Source organism: Schistocerca piceifrons, chromosome 3 (genome assembly GCF_021461385.2).
Source record: "Schistocerca piceifrons isolate TAMUIC-IGC-003096 chromosome 3, iqSchPice1.1, whole genome shotgun sequence".
Classification (NCBI taxonomy): domain Eukaryota; kingdom Metazoa; phylum Arthropoda; class Insecta; order Orthoptera; family Acrididae; genus Schistocerca; species Schistocerca piceifrons.
The window spans coordinates 489,972,193-489,993,877 of NC_060140.1; the positions used below are offsets into that span (position 1 = coordinate 489,972,193).

At 45.1% G+C, this 21,685-nt stretch overlaps 1 protein-coding gene and 1 pseudogene across 1 annotated transcript in view; both read right to left on the reverse strand.

Annotated features, from left to right (window-relative positions):
- Window positions 1-20,191, reverse strand: part of LOC124788762 (synaptotagmin-5) — a gene marked incomplete at its 5' end in the record, with an annotated part of 215,669 nt that extends 195,478 nt beyond the window's left edge. The window contains one exon of the mRNA XM_047256045.1: window positions 20,072-20,191. Within this exon, the coding sequence (XP_047112001.1) occupies window positions 20,072-20,191 (120 nt within the window). The remainder of the gene's footprint in view (window positions 1-20,071) is intronic.
- LOC124790761 lies at window positions 1,807-1,924 on the reverse strand (annotated as a pseudogene).
- Window positions 20,192-21,685: the final 1,494 nt, after the last annotated feature.

A 21,685-nucleotide genomic window follows, 5' to 3' on the forward strand; every position in this document is an offset into this window, starting at 1 on the left:
GTCTCAGGACTGAAGACCACAACAAAAACAACCGGATAGAGTCATTCCAGACATGGAACGTATCCTTCCGGATGCCATGAAGAACACAGGGTGCAGCCGACTGCAGGTGGTGTCTCACGTCGCTTTGGTTCGGAAGAGATTCTCTCTGGTTTCGAGTGGCTAACAGAAGTGGTAAAGGCTGCCAGTCTTGCTTGCGAGATGAAAGCAGAGCTGACCATTTGCAGCATAGTCGACAGGAAAGATTGCGGACCTCTGGTACAGAGCCGAGTGGGCGGTCTGAATCAGAGGCTCAGACGCTTCTGCGACCGTGTAGGCTGCAGATTCCTCGACTTGTGCCGTAGGGTTGTTGTGTTTCTGGTTCTGCTGAGTAGGTCAGGAGTGTATTATACGCAGGAGGCGGCTACACGGGTAGCGGGGCTGTGTGTCGTGGACTGGGCGGTTTTTTAGTTTAGAGGGTCTCGGGCAAACACAAAAAGGGCTGCAGTCTCAAAGAGAGGAGGTCGAGCGATGGAAGAACGTGGATCTAGGAACCATCGGTATAAGAGTTGTAAATTGTCATAGCTGTGTTGGAAACATACCAGAGCTCCAAGCGCTAATAAAAGCACCAATGCTCAAATTGTTATAGGCACTGAATGCTGGCTAAAGCCTAAGTTCAGCTGAAATTTTTGTGAAGGACCTAATGGTGTTGAGAAATGATAGGGTAAATGCAGTTGGCGATGGCGTGTTTGTTGCTGTTAGAAGTAGTTTTTCTTCTAGCGAAATTGAAGTAGATATTTCCTGTGAGTTAGTATTGGCAGAGGTCATTCTTGGCAACCGGTATAAAATAATAATTGGACCCTTTTACCAACCTCCCAACTCAGATGATACAATTGGCAAAAGATATAAAGAAAACTTGAGTTTAATATCAAACACGTACTGGACTCATACAGTTTTAATTGGTGAAGACTTTAATTTACCCTCGATATGTTGGTGAAAATACATATTTAAATCTGGGGTTACGCGTAAAACATCACCGAAGAATGTGCTAAACGCATTCTCTGAAAATTGTTTTGAGGAGTTCGTTTAATTGTCGACGCGAATAATAAACGGTTGTGAAAACCCACTAGACCTCTTAGCAACAAATAATCCTGAGTCAATAACGAGCATCAAAACGGACACAAGGATTACTGAACACAGGATTGTCATAGCGAAGTTGAATATTGTAACACCAAATCCTCCAAAAATAGACGGAAAATATACCTGTTCACAAAAGCAGCTAAAAATTCACTTGACACCTTCCCGAGAGATAATATCACCTCCTTACAAATTAACAGTGGAAGTGTAGGCCAGATGTGACTTGAATTCAAAGAAATAGTATCGACAGAAATTAAGAGATTTATAAACTAAAACTAAAAACCTCCCGAACAGGCCATGAAGGCCCAAAGGTATCGACCGGCCGCCGTGTCATCCTCAGACCACAGGCGTCACTGGACGCGGATATGGAGGGGCATGTGGTCAGCACACCGCTCTCCCGAGCCGGCCGGAGTCGCCGAGTGGTTCTAGGCGCTTCAGTCTGGAGCCGCGCGACCGCTACGGTCATAGGTTCGAATCCTGCCTCGGGTATGGATGTGTGTGTTGTCCTTAGATTAGTTAGGTTTAAGTAGTTCTAAGTTCTAGGGGACTGATGACCTTAGCAGTTAAGTCCCATAGTGCTGAGAGCCATTTGAACCGCTCTCCCGGCCGTATATCAGTTTCCGAGACCGGAGCCGATACTTCTCAATCAAGTAGCTCCTCAGTTTGCCTCACAAGGGCTGAGTGCACCCCGTTTGCCAACAGCGCTCGGCAGACCGGATGGTCACCCATCCAAGTGCTAGCCCAGCCCGACAGCGCTTAACTTCGGTGATCTGACGGGAACAAGTGTTACCACTGCGGCAAGGCCGTTGGCCCAATTGAGAGATTTATACCAAATAAATTAACAAACGCCGGAGCTGATCAGACTTCGTACACAAAACGCGTCTGAACACTGTTCCAGAAACAATGAAAAAAAGTATGGCAAGTTTAAACTAACGCAAAGTCTCCAAGATTGGCGATGTTTTACAGAAGCTCAAATTTTAGTGCGGAATTCAATGCGAAATGCTTTAACAGTTTCCACATCGTAACTGTGTCTCGAAACCTGGCGAAAAATCCAAAGAGATTCTGGTCGTATCTGAAGTATGCTAGCGGCAAGATACAATCAATGCCTTCTCTGTGCGATACCAATGGAAAAACTATCGAAGACAGTGCTGCCAAAGCAGATTTACTAAATACAGCCTTCCGAAATTACTTCAACAAGAAGATGAAGTAAACATTCCAGAATTCGAATCAATAACAGTTGCCAACATGAGTAACTTCGAAGTAGATATCCTTTACGTAGTGAAGCAACTTAATTCACTTAATAATAAAAGCATGTCCTCCGGTCCAGATTGTATACCAATTAGATTCCTTTCAGAGTATGCTGATGCAAATAGCTACATACTTAACAATTATATACAACCGCTCGCTCGACAAAATATTCGTACCCATAGACTGGAAACTTCCGCAGGTCACACCAATATTCAAGAAAGGCAATAGGAGTAATCCACTAAATTACAGGCCCATACCATTAACATAGATATGCAGCAGAAATACGGGTTTAGAAAACACTGTTCTTGCGAAACACAACTAGCTCTCTACTCACACGAAGTATAGAGTGCTATCGACAAAGGATTTCAAATTGATTCCGTGTTTCTAGATTTACAGAAGGCATTTGCCACTGTACCACCCTTGCGGATTGTAGTGAAATTTCGTAATTATGGAATATCGTCCCTGTTATGTGACTGGATTCGTGATTTCCTGTCTGAGAGGGCACAATTCGTAGTAACTGACGGAAGCCGCCGAGTAAAACAGAAATGATTTATTGAGTTCCCTAAGGAAATGTTATAGACCCTCTAGTGTTTCTTATCTATGTAAATGATTTAGGGGACAATCTGAGCAGCCGTCAAAGGTTGTTTGCAGATGATGCTGTCGCTTATCGTCTAGTAAAGTCACCAGAAAATAAAATCAAACTGAGAAACGATTTAGAAAAGATATCTGTATGGTATTAAAACTGGCAATTGATCCTAAATAATGAAGAGTGTGAGGTCATGCTAATGAGTGCTAAAAGGAATCCGTTAAACTTCGGTTACACGATAAATCAGTCAAATCTAAAGGCCGTAAATTCAACTAAATACCTAGGAGTTACAACTGCGAACAAATTAAATTGGAAAGCACACACAGAAAATGTTGTTGGGCAGGCAAACTAAAGACTGCTTTTTATTGGCAGAAGACTTAGATAATGCTACACATCTACTAAAGAGACTGCCTGTACTAAGCTTGTCCGTTCTCTTTCGGAGTACCGCTACGCGGTCTGTGATCCTCACCAGATAGGATTAATGGAGTACATCGAGAAATCTCAAAGAGGAGTAGCACGTTTTGTATTATCGAGAAATAGGAGAGAGAGTGTCACTGACATGATACAGGATTTGGGTGGACATCAGTAAAGCAAAGGCTTTTTTCGTCGCGGCGGAATCTTCTCACGAAATTTCAGTCACCAACATTCTCTTCCGAATGCGAAAATATTTTGTTGACGCCGATCAACATATGGAGAAACGATCATCATAATAAAATAAGGGAAATAAGTGCTCACATGGAAAGATATAGGTGTTCGTTTTTTCCGCGCGCTGTTCGAGATTGGAATAACGGAGAATTATCCGGTAGGTGGTTCGATGAACCCTCTGCCAGGCATTTAAGAGTGGTTTGCAGAATTATCATGTACATGTATGTTTTCTCCATTTTTCTCATGGTCCATCTCTCTGCTTCGTATAGTGCAATACTCCAGATGTATCATTTCTAATTCCAAGCTTATCTTGCTGGTCACCAGAGTCCTCTTGTTGAATGTGGTTTTGACTATGGCGATTCTTGCTCGAATTTAATGTGAGCACTTAGTATCCTTTGTCAACAAGCTTCCCAAATACTTGAATCGCATCACATTCATCAGTTCTCGATTTTCGACATTTATCTTCAAAGGTTTCTCCCGTTTTGATATCCGCATCACTTCTGATTTCTCGATGTTGATGTCCATGTTATACTTCCTTCCAGTTTCTACCAACTATTTCATCATGTCTTGCATTTGTCTTTGATCCTTAGTGAGCTCTACCAGGTCATCTGCATACTTGATGGGGTTGATGAGTCGTCCTGCTATCCTGAAGTTACCACATTCCTGGAAAGCTTCTCTCGGCAGCCATACTGCTTATTTGGCGATAGACAACCTTTTATTTTTGGAATATCCGAAGTCACTCTATTACGAATGACGTTATACTCCGTATAACACTCTCGACTTTGCCTGGATGTATATTTTAGCAATGGTTTCTCCTTCTGAATAGCTGATTCTCGAAGATCTTGCTTAAACCATAGGGTTCTGTGTAGTACTGCCTCCTACCACGGAACTCTCTTCGTACCTAAAGTTTCATCTGCTGCCTCTTGTATATTCGATGTGTCTGGTACAAATGGCTGTATCCTTAGACCAAGAAGTTTTCATGAACTGTTGAAAGTGCCTGATCAGTAGAAAGCGGATTAGGCTCTAAACATCTTATTCGACCGTTTGCGTGCAATGTAATTTGTTATTCTAGCTAACGCAGGGGCTACGTGGAACAAATAATACACACACCAAACAAATTTTTGCGTCACCCCGGTTTCCACAACTCCTGAAGATAGACGTTGACCGTGGATATTGTATCACAGACACAGTCATTTTGACTGTTCAGAGATATCACTAAACTCCCCCAAAGATGTAAACAACCATGCGTGACCAGCGCCTATTAGACGGAGGGGGTCCGACAGTAGATCATTTCCAGTCATTCCACCAGGAAGGAGGTACACAGCTCGTGTTGTCTGTAGTTCAACCATGCCTAGAGAGTGAATTCCGCGGTTCGATCGCGTCCGCATTGTTACTTTGTCCCAGGAAGGGCTCTCAACAACGGAAGTGTCCAGGAGTCTCGGTGTAAACCAATGCGATGTTGTTCGGACACGGAGGAGATACAGAGAGACATAACTGTCGATGACATGCCTCGCTAACGCCGTCCAAGGGCTACAATTGCAGTGGATGATCGCTACATAACGATTATGGCTGGGAGGAATCCTGGCAGCAACGCCATCATGTTGAATAATGTTTTTCGTGGAGCCACAGGATGTCTTGTTACGACTCAAACTGTGTGCAGTAGGCTGCATGATGCGCAACTTCACTCCCGAAGTCCTTGGCGAGGTCCATCTTTGCAAAACAAGACACCACGCAGCGCGGTACAGATGGGCCCAACAACATGCAGAATGGACCGCTGAGGACTGGCATCACGTTCACTTCACCGATGAGTGTCGTATATGCCTTCAACCAGACAATCGCCAGATACATGTTTGGAGGTAACCCGGTCAGGCTGAACGCCTTAGACACACTGTCCAGGGAGTGCAGCAAGGTGGCGGTTCCCTGCTGTTTTGGGGTGAAATGTGGGGCCGACGTACGCCGCTGGTGGTCATGGAAGGTGCCGTAACGGCTGTACGATACGTGAATGCTATTCTCCGACCGATAGTGCTACTATATCGGCAGCATATTGGCGAGGCATACGTGTTCAAAAAAATGGTTCAAGTGGCTCTGAGCACTATGGGACTTAACATCTGAGGTCATCAGTCGCCTAGAACTTAGAACTACTTAAACTTAACTAACCTAAGGACATCATACACATCCATGCCAGAGGCAGGATTCGAACCTGCGACCGTAGCGATGGCGCGGTTCCAGACTGAAGCGCCTAGAACCGCTCGGCCACCCCGACCGGCATCCGTGTTCATGGACGACAATTCGCGCGCCTATCGAAAACATCTTGTGAATGACTTCCTTCAGGCTACTGACATCGCTCGACTAGAGTGGCGAGCATGTTGTCCAGACATGGACCCTATCGAACATGCCTGCGATTGAAAAGGGCTGTTTATGGACGACGTGACCCACCAACTACTCTGAGGGATCTACGCCGAATCACCGTTGAGGAGTGGGACAATCTGGACCAACAGTGCCTTGATGAACTTGTGGATTGTATGCCAGGACGAATACAGGCATGCATCAATGCAAGAGGACGTGCTATTGGGTATTAGAGGTAGCGATGTATAGAGCAATCTGGACCACCACCTCTGAAGGTCTCGCTGTATGGTGGTACAACATGCAGTGTGTGGTTTTCATGAGCAATAACAAGAGCGGAAATGTAGTTGATGTTGATCTCAATTCCAATTTTCTCTACAGTTCCGGTACTCTCTGAAACGAAGTGATGCAAAACATTTTTGATGTATGTAGAATGCACAGGGGAGGTCGTGCACGAGCCGCCATAGGGTTGTGAAGGCTGACGATTCTCTGTGCCGAGCCTGTGTGCTGCGGACCATCGCGTGAGTGCAGGTCGTGAGCGCGCACCGGAAGGAGGCTATACCGTATAGCGGGCCGCGCCGCCCCCTCCATCGATCGCCGCCGCCACCACCGGCAGCACAGCGCCAGCAGGCCGGCCGCCGGAAGGACGCCGCCGGTGCGCCTGCCTAACCTCGCCTCGCCTCGTCTCACGCCCATAGCCAGCGTGTTCCAACGCCGACAATGTTTAAAACTCTCTGCCAACCACTCCTAGGAGCGGAAAGCGAAGCTGTTGTACGTGAAAAGGTGTAACGTTCAACGTACAGCAACTCAGAAGAAAAGACAGACCTGGAAGACAACAAACTACATCTGCTGTTTGAATGACACTGGGACACGTGTGCTATCTAGCGTATTTATACAGTTGCATGCCCGTGACATGACGCAAGAGTGGCTGGTCTGTACTTCGAGTATTTTTCTTGGCATCTGACAAAATGGCTCTGAGCACTATGGGACTTAACTACTGTGGTCATCAGTCCCCTAGAACTTAGAACTACTTAAACCTAACGAACCTAAGGACATCACACACATCCATGCCCGAAGCAGGATTCGAACCTGCGACCGTAGCGATCGCGCGGTTCCAGACTGTAGCGCCTAGAACCGCGCTGCCACTCCGGCTGGCCTGACATCTGACAATTTATATGTGTTATCTGACAATATACGAGGTGAAAAGAAAAAGAAAAAAAATGCCGTATTTGGCGGTTGGTATGCGATTCCTCATCCCAGTTCAAGACGAAAATATATGTAGCAAAACTTAGTCCAGCCAGTAGGTTGAACAGAAATGCGATTTACAAAAGAGGCTCAGGCAACGCTGTAACTGCGTGCAGGTTGGCGAAGAACAGGTGGCACGGTCTCTGCTATGTGTTGGAGCTGTCCCACCAACTCAGTGAGACACGGCAGTACCGTGGGGATCGGATGTTCGAGCCGAGTTCACGCCAAAATTTTATTTTCTCCCATTAAAGCATCAAATTGTATCCAATTTACATCTCCACGATGTGGTACCTTGCGCATTTCTTTCTGTTACTATACCTTCATTTAAACATTAATACATATCATGCACTTCTTACAGACGTAAATGACCACTTTGTTTCGCTCCTGACATAAACACATCTGATTACTGTTCCCTTTTGATGTGTATTGGTTGGGTAGTTTTGGCAGCGGACGACGAGTTCCTGTTTTCCTGGCCCGGAGGAGATATGTTTTCTTTCTGCTGCGGCGACACTTCCGTCGACGCACGTCTATGTTGGCCCCTCAGTCTGCCGCCTCTACCAGCAACCTCGTCTTGCCTCAAGTAAATTTCATCGTTTGATACGTGCCGTGACGGAGTGCCGTCAATTAATCCGGAACCATTGATCTATTCAATATTGTGAATTCAGCAAGTGCATAACATTTGAAGCATGTTCTGCATTCCCGAAGTTCCTCGTCACTATTATCTGCTCTTTAACTACCCATTTAAATCTTGTCTCCTTCCTGCATCTTAAATTTAAAAGCCTTTTACTTATGGGTATAAACTGTTGGTTTTTGCTTTTTAGCCGGCCGGTGTGGCCGAGCGGTTCTAGGCGCTTCAGTCTGGAACCGCGCGACCACTATGGCCGCATGTTAGAATCCTGCTTCGGGCATGGATGTGTGTGATGTCCTTAGGTTAGTTAGGTTTAAGTAGTTCTAAGTTCTAGGGGTTCAAAATGGTTCAAATGGCTCTGAGCACTATGCAACTTAACTTCTGAGGTCATCAGTCGCCTAGAACTTACAACTAATTAAACCTAACTAACCTAAGGAAATCACACACATCCATGCCCGAGGCAGGATTCGAACCTGCGACCGTAGCGGTCGCTCGGCTCCAGACTGTAGCGCCCAGAACCGCACGGCCACTCCGGCCGGCTAAGTTCTAGGGGACTGATGACTTCAGCAGTTAAGTCCCGTAGTGCTCAGAGCCATTTGAACCATTTTTTTTTGCTTTTTACCACAGTCATTAGCTAACTCTACTCATTGTAAAACTTGCCTCCTTGTTGTCTGTTGGCTGTGATAGCTGCCTGCTGTATTTGCCAGCTTGTTTTGTATCTTGGGGAATTGTTTATTTATTTAAGGGCTATTGCCAATGTTTCTGCTGGTGTGTACCTGTTGGAGTCACATTCGCATTGTATGCCTTCCCAGCTTTGCTTGTGTTTTGGGGGATTGTGTATTTTATTGCTTAAGGGATTTTATTAAGGCTTATAGATTTTAAGGGATTTGCAATAACCACACTCAGTGGTGTGACTTGTTATCCTTTCTGTATCTTGGGTGATCATTGTCTGTTTGTTTAAGGTGATCCGCTCTTGGGAATTGTTAGTACATTTAGTGGCAGTCATCTGTAATTCATTTTACTGGTAAAACTTAGTTTTCTGAACTCGCTTGCATCCACACCTAATTGGTATGACTTCTTACTTGCATTTGGGGATTATGTATTTCTGGCTTCAAGCCCTGTTCTTATTGGTATAAAGTGTTAAAGCTTGTTACTAGTGAATTGATCCTGTTCAAGTTTTAAAAATTATTCTGAGCTTTGTTATTCTTTTGAAAACGTGTTTAATTTGTAATCGTAATGGTTGTTGTTAACTAGTAAAGTGTATTCCATGAAGAAACAAGCTACAAAATATGTGGGTCCACATTCCATGTGTTTTTCCTTAAACTTATCCCAATCCTTGTTTTGAGTTATCAACCGTAACAGTCGCTGAACGCCAAGTGGAACGTTTGCTAATGAATGAGGCAATGTATTGAAAACAAACGTATGATACAGGAGCGCATTCAACTTTCCCAGCAGTAGGTAACGGTCCAAAAGCACTCCTCTCATGATTCCAGCAGGAAGGTTTATGCTGAAGCGTATCACGGGTGACATGTGGCTTCTGCTTCGAACAGTAATGGCTGTTGTGGAATTTGAAAATACCTTAATGAATGACGTTAAATACCTGAGTTCATATCACGTTATTTATGAAATATTCTTTATCTTCCTCTGGTGCAAAAGCCTTTCACAAAACTGAAATCTTTGAATGTGGTCTTCTGGCTCCTGGTATGGAGCGGATGTGTAACGATTTGGATGCAATTCTTCAATGTGCAACATTTCATCAACCAGTCTTTGAGATATCTGGAACTGCCTTGCAATATCATGAATACTTTGCTGAAGTGATTTGGGAACGGTTTCAAGAATTATGTCCTCTGTTTGTGGAGTACATCTAGCCCTTAGACGACCTCTGTCCATTACTTGTGGACGAAGATTACTGGTTTCCCTATGATGTTGCTCCAGGCGGTGAAAACATTCTTATTGGGATGGCGCCTTTGAGGATACTGTGCAGGATGCGCATGGCCAGCAGCAACAGCTTGGTTATTGGGTGTACGCAGCACCAAAAGCATATGGACACATTAACCGGTTGTGTTCTCTATCAGGGAGCTGCTCTACAGAAACTTGACAGGACCAGTTATGGTTGTACACTGCACGGTTATAAGGTACATGAGGTTGTTTAATGGATCCCACTCTCATATGATAGGCTATTAACATGTGCCAAAATGAAATAATGCTAGCCGGCCGGAGTGGCCGAGCGGTACTAGGCGCTACAGTTTGGAGACGCGCGACCGCTACGGTCGCAGGTTCGAATCCTGCCTCGGGCATGGATGTGTGTGATGTCCTTAGGTTAGTTAGGTTTAAGTAGTTCTAAGTTCTAGGGGACTGATGACCACAAATGTTAAGTCCCATAGTGCTCAGAGCCATTTGAACAATTTGAAATAATGCTTGTAAACTAGGGAATCGAGTCTAAAAAAGGAGCCGTGCGGGGTAGCCGCGCGGTCTTAGGCCACCTTGCCAAGGTTCGCGCGGCTCCCCCTATCAGAGACTCAAGTCCTCCCTTGGCCATGTTTGTGTGAGTCGTCCTTAGTGTAAGTTAGTTTAAGTTAGATTAAGTAATGTGTAAGCCTAGAGACCGATGACCTCAGACGAGAATCCGAACCATACATCCATTGTGGATGTGGGTTCGGCGTCCCAGCAGTCTACTCATTGTTCTACAGTGGCTGGTATGGTAGTATGGGATGATACGCATTCTTCTGTACTTTCCAACGCATTGCGTGATGTGCCAGTATTGGCACTCCTCGTCTTCATACAAGTTTTTCAAAATGAACACGATCTGATTTTGTAAGATAAACTTTTGTCTTCAATCTGGATGAGGAGGACAGGATGTTTTATTCACCGTGTATAATGTGGAGTGTATTTGTGTATGTCTGGGATCTTCCACCAAACCCTGGATCGATTTCAACCAAATTTGGCACAGGAACAACAGGTATCTTGAGTATCAGCATGTAGGATTTACATATTCCCAGCTCCAATACGAACGAGTGGCGATACGAACAAAACTTTGTTTTTCTCCAGACCCTACCATATAGGTGCCCTGCATGACAGGCAAGTGTGGGAACATTATCAGCTTCCCAAATCAGCCTGATTTGCACGGCAGCCTACAGGGTAGGGACAAGAATCAGTTTCCCAGGCCCTGACATCTAACTGCCATGCATGATGGGCGTCCTGGTTCAAAATGGCTCTGAGCACTATGGGACTTAACTTTTGAGGTCATCAGTCCCCTAGAACTTAGGACTACTTAAATCTAGCTAACATCACATACATCCATGCCCGAGGCGGGATTAGAACCTGCGACCGTAGCGGTCGCGCGGTTCCAGACTGAAGCGCCTAGAACTGCTCGGCCACTGCGGCCGGCCGGAGCTCCATTGCAGATCACACCTGCGTGTTCACATGTTGACCCTGCGACATCATCAGTTACGACTGCAGCGGAGACGGGAACATCGGGATTCGACCGTATAGTAATGGAAACGTGTTGGCTCTTCTGATGAATCATATTTTTGTCATAACAGGTCTATCGTGGCCTCCACAAACGCCGGTATCGAGGTGAATGGCGGCTTGAAACGTGCACGTTGGTGAGAGCAGTATTGTGCTGTGGGAGATACTCTCCTACCCTTGCATGGGACCTGTGGTAGAAACCGAAGACACACTGCATCACTTCATGTGTGATGTCTTCCCCGACGGCGATGTCATCTTTCAGCAGTATAATTGTCCGTACTTCAGTGATTTAAGGAGCATTATATTGAAATCACGTTGATGTCTCGGGGACGAAATTCGTTTGATGCAAATCCTATGGAACCTATATGGGTCGCTGTCGGGCGCCATCGCTGTGTACGTAAATCAGCGGCTTGTTATTTACGCGAATTACATGACCTGTGAGTAGACATCTAATGCCACATACCTCCGCAGACCTACCAACAAACTGTCGAATTCTTGATACGCAGAATCAGTGATGTATTTCGTTCGAAAGGTCGACAAACAAGCTATTAAGCAAATGGTCATAATGTCTTGACTCATCGGCGTACATCTGTCGTGATGCTGTAAACAGAGTCGAAACTCGCCTGAAAAGACAATGCGACACCACGACCTTCCAGCATGCTGGAGTAACTGTGGGTCAGCAACTTATGTTGTACCCAACGAAAAACCAGTCCAAAGCTGCAAATTTTACTTTTTTATTCACTCGATGATTGATTTCGGATCGAGACCCATTTTGAAATCATCGTAATGTAGTAAAAAATGATATTTCCGAAGATGTGAAAACCGTGTCAAAAATGTGCAACGAACAGTTACAACGCATACTAACAGTTATCTGTAAGCGCTGTAACTGTTCGTTGCACATTTTAGACACGGTTTTCACATCTGCGGAAATACCGTTTTTGCCTATGTTACGATGATCTGAAAATGGGTCTGGACCGAAACTAGTCATCGAGTGAATAAAAAAGTGAAATTTGCAACTTTGAACCTGTTTTTTGTTGTATTGAATGCGATATCACTGCCAGCCCTGTGAGAGGGAGGCGTGGCGCTTGTCCCCTCACGCCGGTCTTCCCTTCCCTACAGCCAGAACTCTTCGTTTGGTTTAAGTTCGCGGCCGACTGCCAGAAAAGTGTCAGCTACAACATGAGTGCCAGAACGAGAAATAACAGAGCATGCACAAATTATTCGAATCTGGATTTTGTGAAGCAAATTTAATCAAACTGCCAACATTTAAAACTAAAAGCATTGTACTCACCAAAAGCAGCAAATTCTTGACTTTGGGACGACAGCTTCAAAATAATTAGGAGGGACGATATTGCAAATCGATTCGTTGCTCCTTCTTGTTCGCAAATGAATGTGTCATCTCAGATTAAGTGTTCAATTTCAAACACGAATGACTTTTCACACGATAGCATCCATAAGGCACTCAGTCATTCTTCTTTCATTATGCTTCGTAGGAACGTTTTGATTCTCTTGAGCTCTGAAAAGCACCGCTCAGCTTCTGATGTCGAGATAGGCGTCGTAATTAGCAGTTTCAAAACTTTAACAGTCTCGTCAAATGTGCCACGAAGTTCATCCCCCAGAATCAGCGAAAGAAACGGAACTGCTCCAGAAACTGCTCTCAACTTAAGCCTAGCACAGAAGACTTGAAGCTCGCCCTTCAACTTTCTTTTTTCTAGAAATGTATATGTGTCAATTTCAAGGTATTTGTCCGAAAAATCTGTGATGTATATCTCAAACTGATTTACATCAAATAAGTTGGCTGCAATTAGGTGTCCAGTGAACTGAAAACGTAATATTATTTCAGGAAGGACTGCATCGCAGACTTCCAAAGCATCCCCTTTTTTATGCACATCAAGAATCCGTGGCTTCTTGGCAGGCATCGTTTTATTATTTTCGAAACTGATCTCATTAAGGCTGGAGTCAATGTCATCTCTGATGTTTTGCATTACCGCTTCAAAGTTCTGGTTGTCTTGCGTTGCTGTGGTCGGTTCGGTTCCCTTCTTCTGAAGCTGATTAAAAAGTACGTCTGCATGAGGAATTATCTTATAGAAAAATGATGGCCAGAAAATAATTTCGTTATCTTGCAGTCTTTGTTTGTATGAACCATATTTCTCAATAGTAGAAGATAGTTTTATGTTCTCACTTGTTTCAGTGACTCATAGAACACTAATAAGATTTTTCCCTGTTTTCGGAAACATCTTTTACTACTCGCGAATGGTAATTCCATCTCGTCACACCCACAGGGCAAGCTTTTTTGAATAATGCTATGCAACACTTTTGATCTCTCCGGCGAGGTAAAAAAGAAAGAAGAATTACCTGAAAGGTGCACAAAAAAGATGTGGGCTTTGTGGTTAACAGAGGCTGCCGTAGACATAAAGTTGAAGTGATGCAGAACAATGGATGTAGTTTGCATCTGGATATTTGTCTTTAATTAATTTCTGAACCCCGTTAGACTTGCTACTCATAACGTTTGTACCATCGGAACTCTGAGCTATTAGATTTGCTCAATCATCGCCAATTAATGGTTCATAATTCAGCTATAGTATGAGCATTCTGACTTTCTGCATTAACAAAGTTCCAAATCTTTCAACAGGTTTTCCGTCAACAACATAACGCAAACAATAACCAACTGAAATTCGCACGGCACATCTGAGCTTTCATCCACGATTCTGCAACATAATCGCCACGTTTTATTTCTTTACGAACTTCATCATGGTACACTTCTAACACGCATTGCAGTAGTTCGTTCCAAACAGTCTTAGAAATTCCTTTGAACGCTGATTCTTGAATGAGATGAACTTTAAGATCTTTATCCAGTTCCGCACTGAACTGATTTAGCTCGCGAAAAACCCCCTTATTTTGAGAGGCATCAGATTCATCGTGACCCCTGAGAGCAAGTTCCAAAACACTACAGCATGGAATACAGTTTACAATTAAATTCAGTATATATCTGTTCTTTTCTATACGTTTGTTGTGGCTGTCAATTGATTGTCTCTATTGCGAACCAAATTTCTGCTGAATGTTGGTTTTGCCTAGAAATGAAAGACTAAGCACATTATTCATGTGTCACTTTGGCATTTCCTGTACTTTCATTTTAGAGCATATATGCTCAATATCGGCTATTCCGGTCATACACCTGTGAACATCCCCCCCAATTATACACAAGGAAAACAAAAAAACATCATTGCTTTCTACACAACGACAAATTCATTTCTTCTTTTGTTAAATTTTTGGATTGAACTTACAGCATCGATTTTTTGTTTGCTGCTACAGATTCAGATTATTAGGGAGTGGCCTACCTAGTGTTTTTTATCTGGGAGTCCTGTCGCTAAAGGGCGTTTTTAATAACTCATTTACTTTGTTCATGTTTGCTATTTTCACAGTCAACTGAATTTTCCCTTACAGATGGCCGGCCGGAATGGCCGAGCGGTTCTAGGTGCTACAGTCTGGAGCCGCGCGACCGCTACGGTCGCAGGTTCGAATCCTGCATCGGGCATGGATGTGTGTGATGTCCTTAGGTTAGTTAGGTTTAAGTAGTTCTAAGTCTAGGGGACTGATGACCTCAGAAGTTAAGTCCCGTAGTACTCAGAGCCATTTGAACCATTTTTGAACCTTACAGATGACACTGTGCAGACAGCTATATATGGTTAATTACCTGACCTCGCAATAACTTCAACGTGTTTGTACAGAATAGTATTACACGAACGCAAAGAGTATAAACAGAAATACTGCATCTTTGTTTGAAAAACAGATGCTCAACATGTGGTGAGTACGTTAGCCTTTTTTGTTCTGTAGCAGTAGCCTGTTGTTGTGGGATATACCAATATTGAAATAATGCCTCTTAGTTTCAAAATCTAAGGGCATAACTATGTTTAAATTACACATAGCTATTTACACTACTGGCCATTAAAATTGCTACACCAAGAAGAAATGCAGATGATAAACGGGTATTCATTGGACAAATATACTATACTAGAACTGACATGTGATTACATTTTCACGCAATTTGGGTGCATAGATCCTGAGAAATCAGTACCCAGAACAACCACTTCTGGCCGTAATAACGGCCTTGATACGTATTGAGTCAAACAGAGTTTGGATGGCGTGTACAGGTACAGCTGCCCATGCAGCTTCAACACGATACCACAGTTCATCAAGAGTAGTGACTGGCGTATTGTGACGAGCCAATTGCTCGGCCACCATTGACCAGACGTTTTCGTTTGGTGAGAGATCTGGAGAATGTGCTGGCCAGGGCGGCAGTCGGAACATTTTCTGTATCCAGAAAGGCCCGTACAGGACCTGCAACATGCGGTCGTGCATTATTCTGCTGAAATGTAAGGTTTCGCAGGGATCGAATGAAGGGTAGAGCCACGGGTCGTAACTAGTCTGAAATGTAACGTCCACTGTTCAAAGTGGCGTCAATGCGAACAAGAGTCACCCCATACCATCACGCCGGGTAATACGCCAGTATGGCGATGACGAATACACGCTTTCGATGTGCGTTCACCGCGATGTCGCCAAACACGGATGCGACCATCATGATGCTGTAAACAGAACTTGGATTCATCCGAAAAAATGACGTTTTGCAATTCGTGCGCCCAGGTTCGTCGTTGAGTACACCATCGCAAGGCGGTCCTGTCTGTGATGCAACGTCAAGGGTAACCACAGCCATGGTTTCCGAGCTAATAGTCCATGCTACTGCAAACATCGTCGAACTGTTCGTGTAGATGGTTGTTGTCTTGCAAATGTCCCCATCTGTTGACTCAAGGATCGAGACGTGGCTGCACGATCCGTTACAGCCATGCGGATAAGATGCCAGTCATCTCGACTGCTAGTGATACGAGGCCGTTGGGATCCAGCACGGCGTTCCGTATTACCCTCCTGAACCCACCGATTCAATATTCTGCTAATAGTCATTCGATCTCTACCAACGCGAGCAGCAATGTCGCGATACTATAAACCGCAATGGCGATAGGCTACAATGCGACCTTTATCAAAGTCGGAAACGTGATGGTAACGCATTTCTCCTCCTTACTCGAGGCATCACAACAACGTTTCACCAGGCAACGCCGGTCAACTGCTGTTTGCGTATGAGAAATCGTTTGGAAACTTTCCTCATGTCAGCACGTAGTAGGTGTCGCCACCGGCGCCAACCTTGTGTGCTCTGAAAAGCTAATCATTTGCATATCACAGCGTCTTCTTCCCGTCGGTTAAATTTCCCGTCTGTATCACGTCATCTTCGTGGTGTAGCAATTTTAATGGCCAGTAGTGTATAAAGATATTTAAATGTATTATTTCTGCATTCGATTTAATTAAGCTTTAATTAGCGTTTTAGAATGTATTAGCATTAAATTGCACAAATATTGTAAAACTGGATTACAAGAATTCTGCACGCCGATGTATTCTAACATGATCGCTAGATGGCAGATCGTGCTTCTATAGGTCCTACACTTTGCTGTTCTCCGGCAGAAGGAACGTGAAGCTCTTAGTCAGCCTGGCTGTGGCTCTACTTCCGCCATTAAGAAGGGTGTAGAAACCAACGGTCGAGCTTTTCACTCAGCGCGAATGAGGACAGACGGAGCCAATTTGCAGTTGGCTTGAAGCTTCAGATAACCACCGTGAGAGCGTGCGCGGTGAAACGCGCCTCTTCATATCAGAAAATATACTCCGATACAAAGTTTTATGTGCAGTTCGCATTTCTCTTTCTTTCTTTTTTAATACAAGTGGTGCCGCGGCACAGTGGCACTACTTCAGAAGCCGCTCCTGCGTAACACAACTTTCTCACACGCTATCTGTTGTTACAGGGCGGCACTGCTTTCGTTCGGTTATTATTGTGGGTTCTTTAGTTGCTCTGGGAGAAGTCTGATCAAACTAGAACACATAAAATATTTGGTCCCTTTGTTACATAAATGAATAAAATATTTATGTGACTATGACACAGCTTTTTGCCACAGGATTGCTCGGTAATTTAGAACTGTCATTGAGTGTGAAAGCATCAGTTCATGCTCTTATTAACAAACTATTCTCTCGAGGTACAAAAGTACAAGTTCATCAGGGACTTAACAACTCGTTGGTCCTACACTGTGATGCTGACTCCTTCAGATGAGGTCACGAACTGGGCTGAGCTCTTCCGTTCTGGACACTATATCGACCTTAGTATGAGGGCGCTGCTATGCTGAGAGGGAGGTGTGGTCTTTAGGAGTGGCTTCCAGTTGTTGTCGCAGATTGCAGCGAGGCCTCGCTAATGTCTGTGGTAACGATTTTAGTGTGGCACTGCGATTTCTCGGCGATACCACACAAAGAACATTCATTCAGTAGTGATTTCTGCATGAGAAACCTGCTGAGTAGTATTTTCTTATACACATACAGATGGCACTGGGGTGCGCACAAACTTATTTTACCCATACCTGAACAGGGAATGTGGCATGCGAGGTGACAATAGTAGTGGTAGTGGCTGTGTCGCGAACGGCCCCGAGCCGTAAGATAGGTGCACGTTAACAGCTTAAACTGTCGCACAAGTGCAGAGTATCGAGAAAGAATAGTTGCATAAAGAAAGAACCAACGGATGCAAACAAGTCAGTCTATGTGCTGCTAGAAAGACATCTCATAAAGGGGAAAAAAACTAAAAAGTATTGTTTAGGGGACAACGTCGTTTACTACGATACTGACAATCTAAAATAAACAACATGTGTCACCAGGATATGATATACCAGTCCCTTGATAACCTGTTCAGCAATTTCACCTAAAAAAAATTCTTTTCCTTTCTCAGCTTCTTTCGTGAGGATAGCGAAGCCTTGGGGTGTACTTGTAGTTATGTCCGGCAATGCCTCCTCTTTATTTTTATTGGCAGACTGGAATAGCTAGTCGTTCCTGAAAACCTGTAAAGCTAATTTTTAATCAGATTTTTAGTTCGTCTGAAATAAATGTAACGGAATTGTATATTGCCAGGAGTGCCCAATTATCAATAACTGTCATGCTGTGACAGTCACATATCTTCGAGTGACACTCAACTATTTTTTTCTCACTTATTGGCTATTTTTGAGGAGACAGCAAGATCAGCTAACTTGGGAAGAAGGCTTCAAATTATCTTGTTAAGAAACGATTGGGCCAAGGTGTTCGTACAGTGGCGACCACACGAGATCAGTCACAGAAGCTCTGGAGAAGGCAAGTGGGTCGCAGGGGGCACTGCAGTTTGTGGAGGCAGTTGCGGTAACTTCTTGCTCTAATTCTAGTATTGACATGCGATTCCAACATTCGCCGTCGAAGAACAGCAGTCAGCGTGGGTGCGTAAACGAGACGCCTGTTTTGGAGGTCCGTACGCAGCAACGTTCGATTAAACAGTCGTAGAGGAGACGCTGTCGGTAGCTCCTCGGCTCACCTGGACAGTGAGTTGCTCAATATTTGCACGTCTAATCGCTCGTACACATATCCGCAGCCGCCGTTCAGCCCTGTCACCTGTGGCTCGTGTTGCGACACAGTTACCTCGGCGCCGGTCTTATACAGCGCACTTGTGGACAGCGCACTTTACAAACTAAGCCATTTCTTACAAACTAAGCCATTTCGTAAATGCTTCCGCCCTTGTCCCGAAAACCAATGATCATGCCCTTTTGGAACGTCAGATAAATCTCTCTCTTTCCGCATTATGCATCCGACGACACGCTTTATAAACCCTACACTTCTAACAGGCTGTGACAGATGTGTCTGGACTGTGTCGAGAGCTTCAAGTTTCAATGTTTTATGTGACAAATGGTTCAAATAGCTCTGAGCACTATGGCACTTAACATCTGAGGCCATTAGTGCTGTAGAACTTAGAACTGCGTAAACCTATCTAACCTTGACGTTTTGCCATTCGTGCACCCAGGTTCAACGTTGAGTACACCGTAGCAGGCGCTCCTGTCATTGATGCAGCTTCAAGGGTAACCGCAGCCACGGTCTCCAAATGGCTCTGAGCACTATGGGACTTAACTACTGAGGTCATCAGTCCCCTAGAACTTAGAACTACTTAAACCTAACTAACCTAAGGACATCACACACATCCATGCCCGAGGCAGGATTCGAACCTGCGACCGTAGCGGTCACGCGGTTCCAAACTGACGCGCTTAGAACCGCACGGCCACACTGGCCGGCCACGGTCTCCGAGCTCATAGTCCATGCTGCTGCAAACATCGTCGAACTTTTCGTGCAGATGGTTGTTGTCTTGCAAACGTCCCCATCTGTTGACTCTGGGATCGAGACGTGATTGCACGATGCGTTACAGCCACGCGGATAAGATGCCTGTCATCTCCACTGCTAGTGATAGGAGACCGTTGGGATCCAGCACGGCGTTCCGTATTACCCTCCTGAACCCACCGATTCCATATTCTGCTAATAGTCATTGGATCTCGAGCAACGCGAGCAGCAATGTCGCGATACGATAAACCTCCATCGCGATACGCTACAATCCGACCTTTGTCAAAGTTGGAAACTCGATGGTACGCATTTCTCCTACTTACGCGAGGCATCACAACAACGTTTCACCAGGCAACGCCGGTCAACTGCTGTTTGTTTATGAGAAATCGTTTGGAAACTTTCCTCATGTCAGCACGTAGTAAGTGTCGCCACCGGCGCCAACCTTGTGTGAATGCTCTGAAAAGCTAATCGTTTGCATATCACAGCGTCTTCTTCCTGTCGGTTATATTTCGCGTCTGTAGCACGTCATCTTCGTGGTGTAGCAGTTTGAATGGCAAGCAGTGTAAGGGGCCGGAGCGTGAGCGTACCTGTCTGGAGAGGCTGGAGTCGAGGCTGCCCTGCGAGGACACGGAGGGCGTCCTGGCGAGCCTGGCGCCGCCGCTGGGGTAGGAGCGCGACTGGTGCGGCAGCAGCCCGCCCGCCGCGGACGACTCGCCGGCGCCCGGCGGCGGCGGCTGCGGCTGCGGCTGAGGCGGCGGCTGCACCGCATGCTGCTGCTGGCTCACGTTGAAGTCCTGCAACACCGTACCACACCAGTCAAGTCACTCACATCCCAATTTATTTATTTATTTATTTTGCATTAGATATGCCAGATATCAAACAGCATGGGAAACTTAAATTACCAAGCAAATGTAACAAAACATAATTCATTATAAATTTAGCTATACATATTACAGTATTCATAAACCTATAGTGCATACATGTTGCAATCTGTCAAAAAAATTAACAATTAAACATAAACAATTTACAAAGCCAAGAATTGCACGGTCTGTGAGTCTATGCAGATCCTCTAGTGAACCGTCCCGAAAACCATAACTTTCACACTCGTTTATGTGCTGCATCTTCTGCATTTCGCCGCAGTCACAGTGAGGATCGTCCACGCAGCCCCACATGGCCATCAGCTTGTTGCACACTCCCGACACCATTTCTCATTCTGTTTAGTGCCACCCGGCTTCTTTGAGGGATGTAGAGGCCAGGAATACGATCAGCCGGGTTCTTAAAGAGGTGTCCATTGTTAACATTTGCTTGTTGCCGTAGGTGTTTCACCGGCCGAGGTGGCCGAGCGGTTCTAGGCGCTACAGTCTGAAACCGCGCGACCGCTACGGTCGCAGGTTCGAATCCTGCCTCGGGCATGGATGTGTGTGATGTCCTTAGGTTAGTTAGGTTTAAGTATTTCTAAGTCCTAGTGGACTGATGACCTCAGAAGTTAAGTCCCATAGTGCTCAGAGCCATTTGAACCATCTGAACCATAGGTGTTTCGATTCTACTATGGTGCCCTGATTGTTCGAGGAGTGGTTCCAGAAGGGATTTCTTGACTTTAATAGTGTCGGGCGATGCAGATCGACGTGTATTGGGACTGCGGTATCAGCAGCATTTTTTTGCATTTCTCTTTGGGTTGCGTATCGTTCAAGTGGCTCTAAGCACTATGGGACATAATATCTGAGGCCATCAGTCCCCTAGACTTAGAACTACTTAAACCTAACTGACCTAAGAACATCACACACGTCCATGCCCGAGGCCGGATTCGAACCTGCGACTGTAGCAGCAACGCGATTCCGGGCTGAAGCGCCTAGAACCGCTCGACCACAGCGGCCGGCGATTGCATATTGTCTGCGGAGTGAGGCAGATTCAGTGTTTGCCAGCACAGAGAGCCATGGTGTTGGGGTAGGTCTCACTGTTCCAGTTATTGTTCGCAAGGTGTCATTTAGGTGAACTTCTACTTTATTGACGTGCTAACTGTTGGCCCATACAGGCCCACAGTATTCTGCAACGCTGTAGACTAGAGCCAAGGAGGAAGTGCGAAGTGTCGTAGCATTACTTCCCCAGGTAGAGCCTGAGAGTTTCTGGATGATACTGACTCTGCCTCTGAGTTTTTGGCTGACGTACTGCAGGTGTTATTTGAATGTTAGGCTACGGTCCAG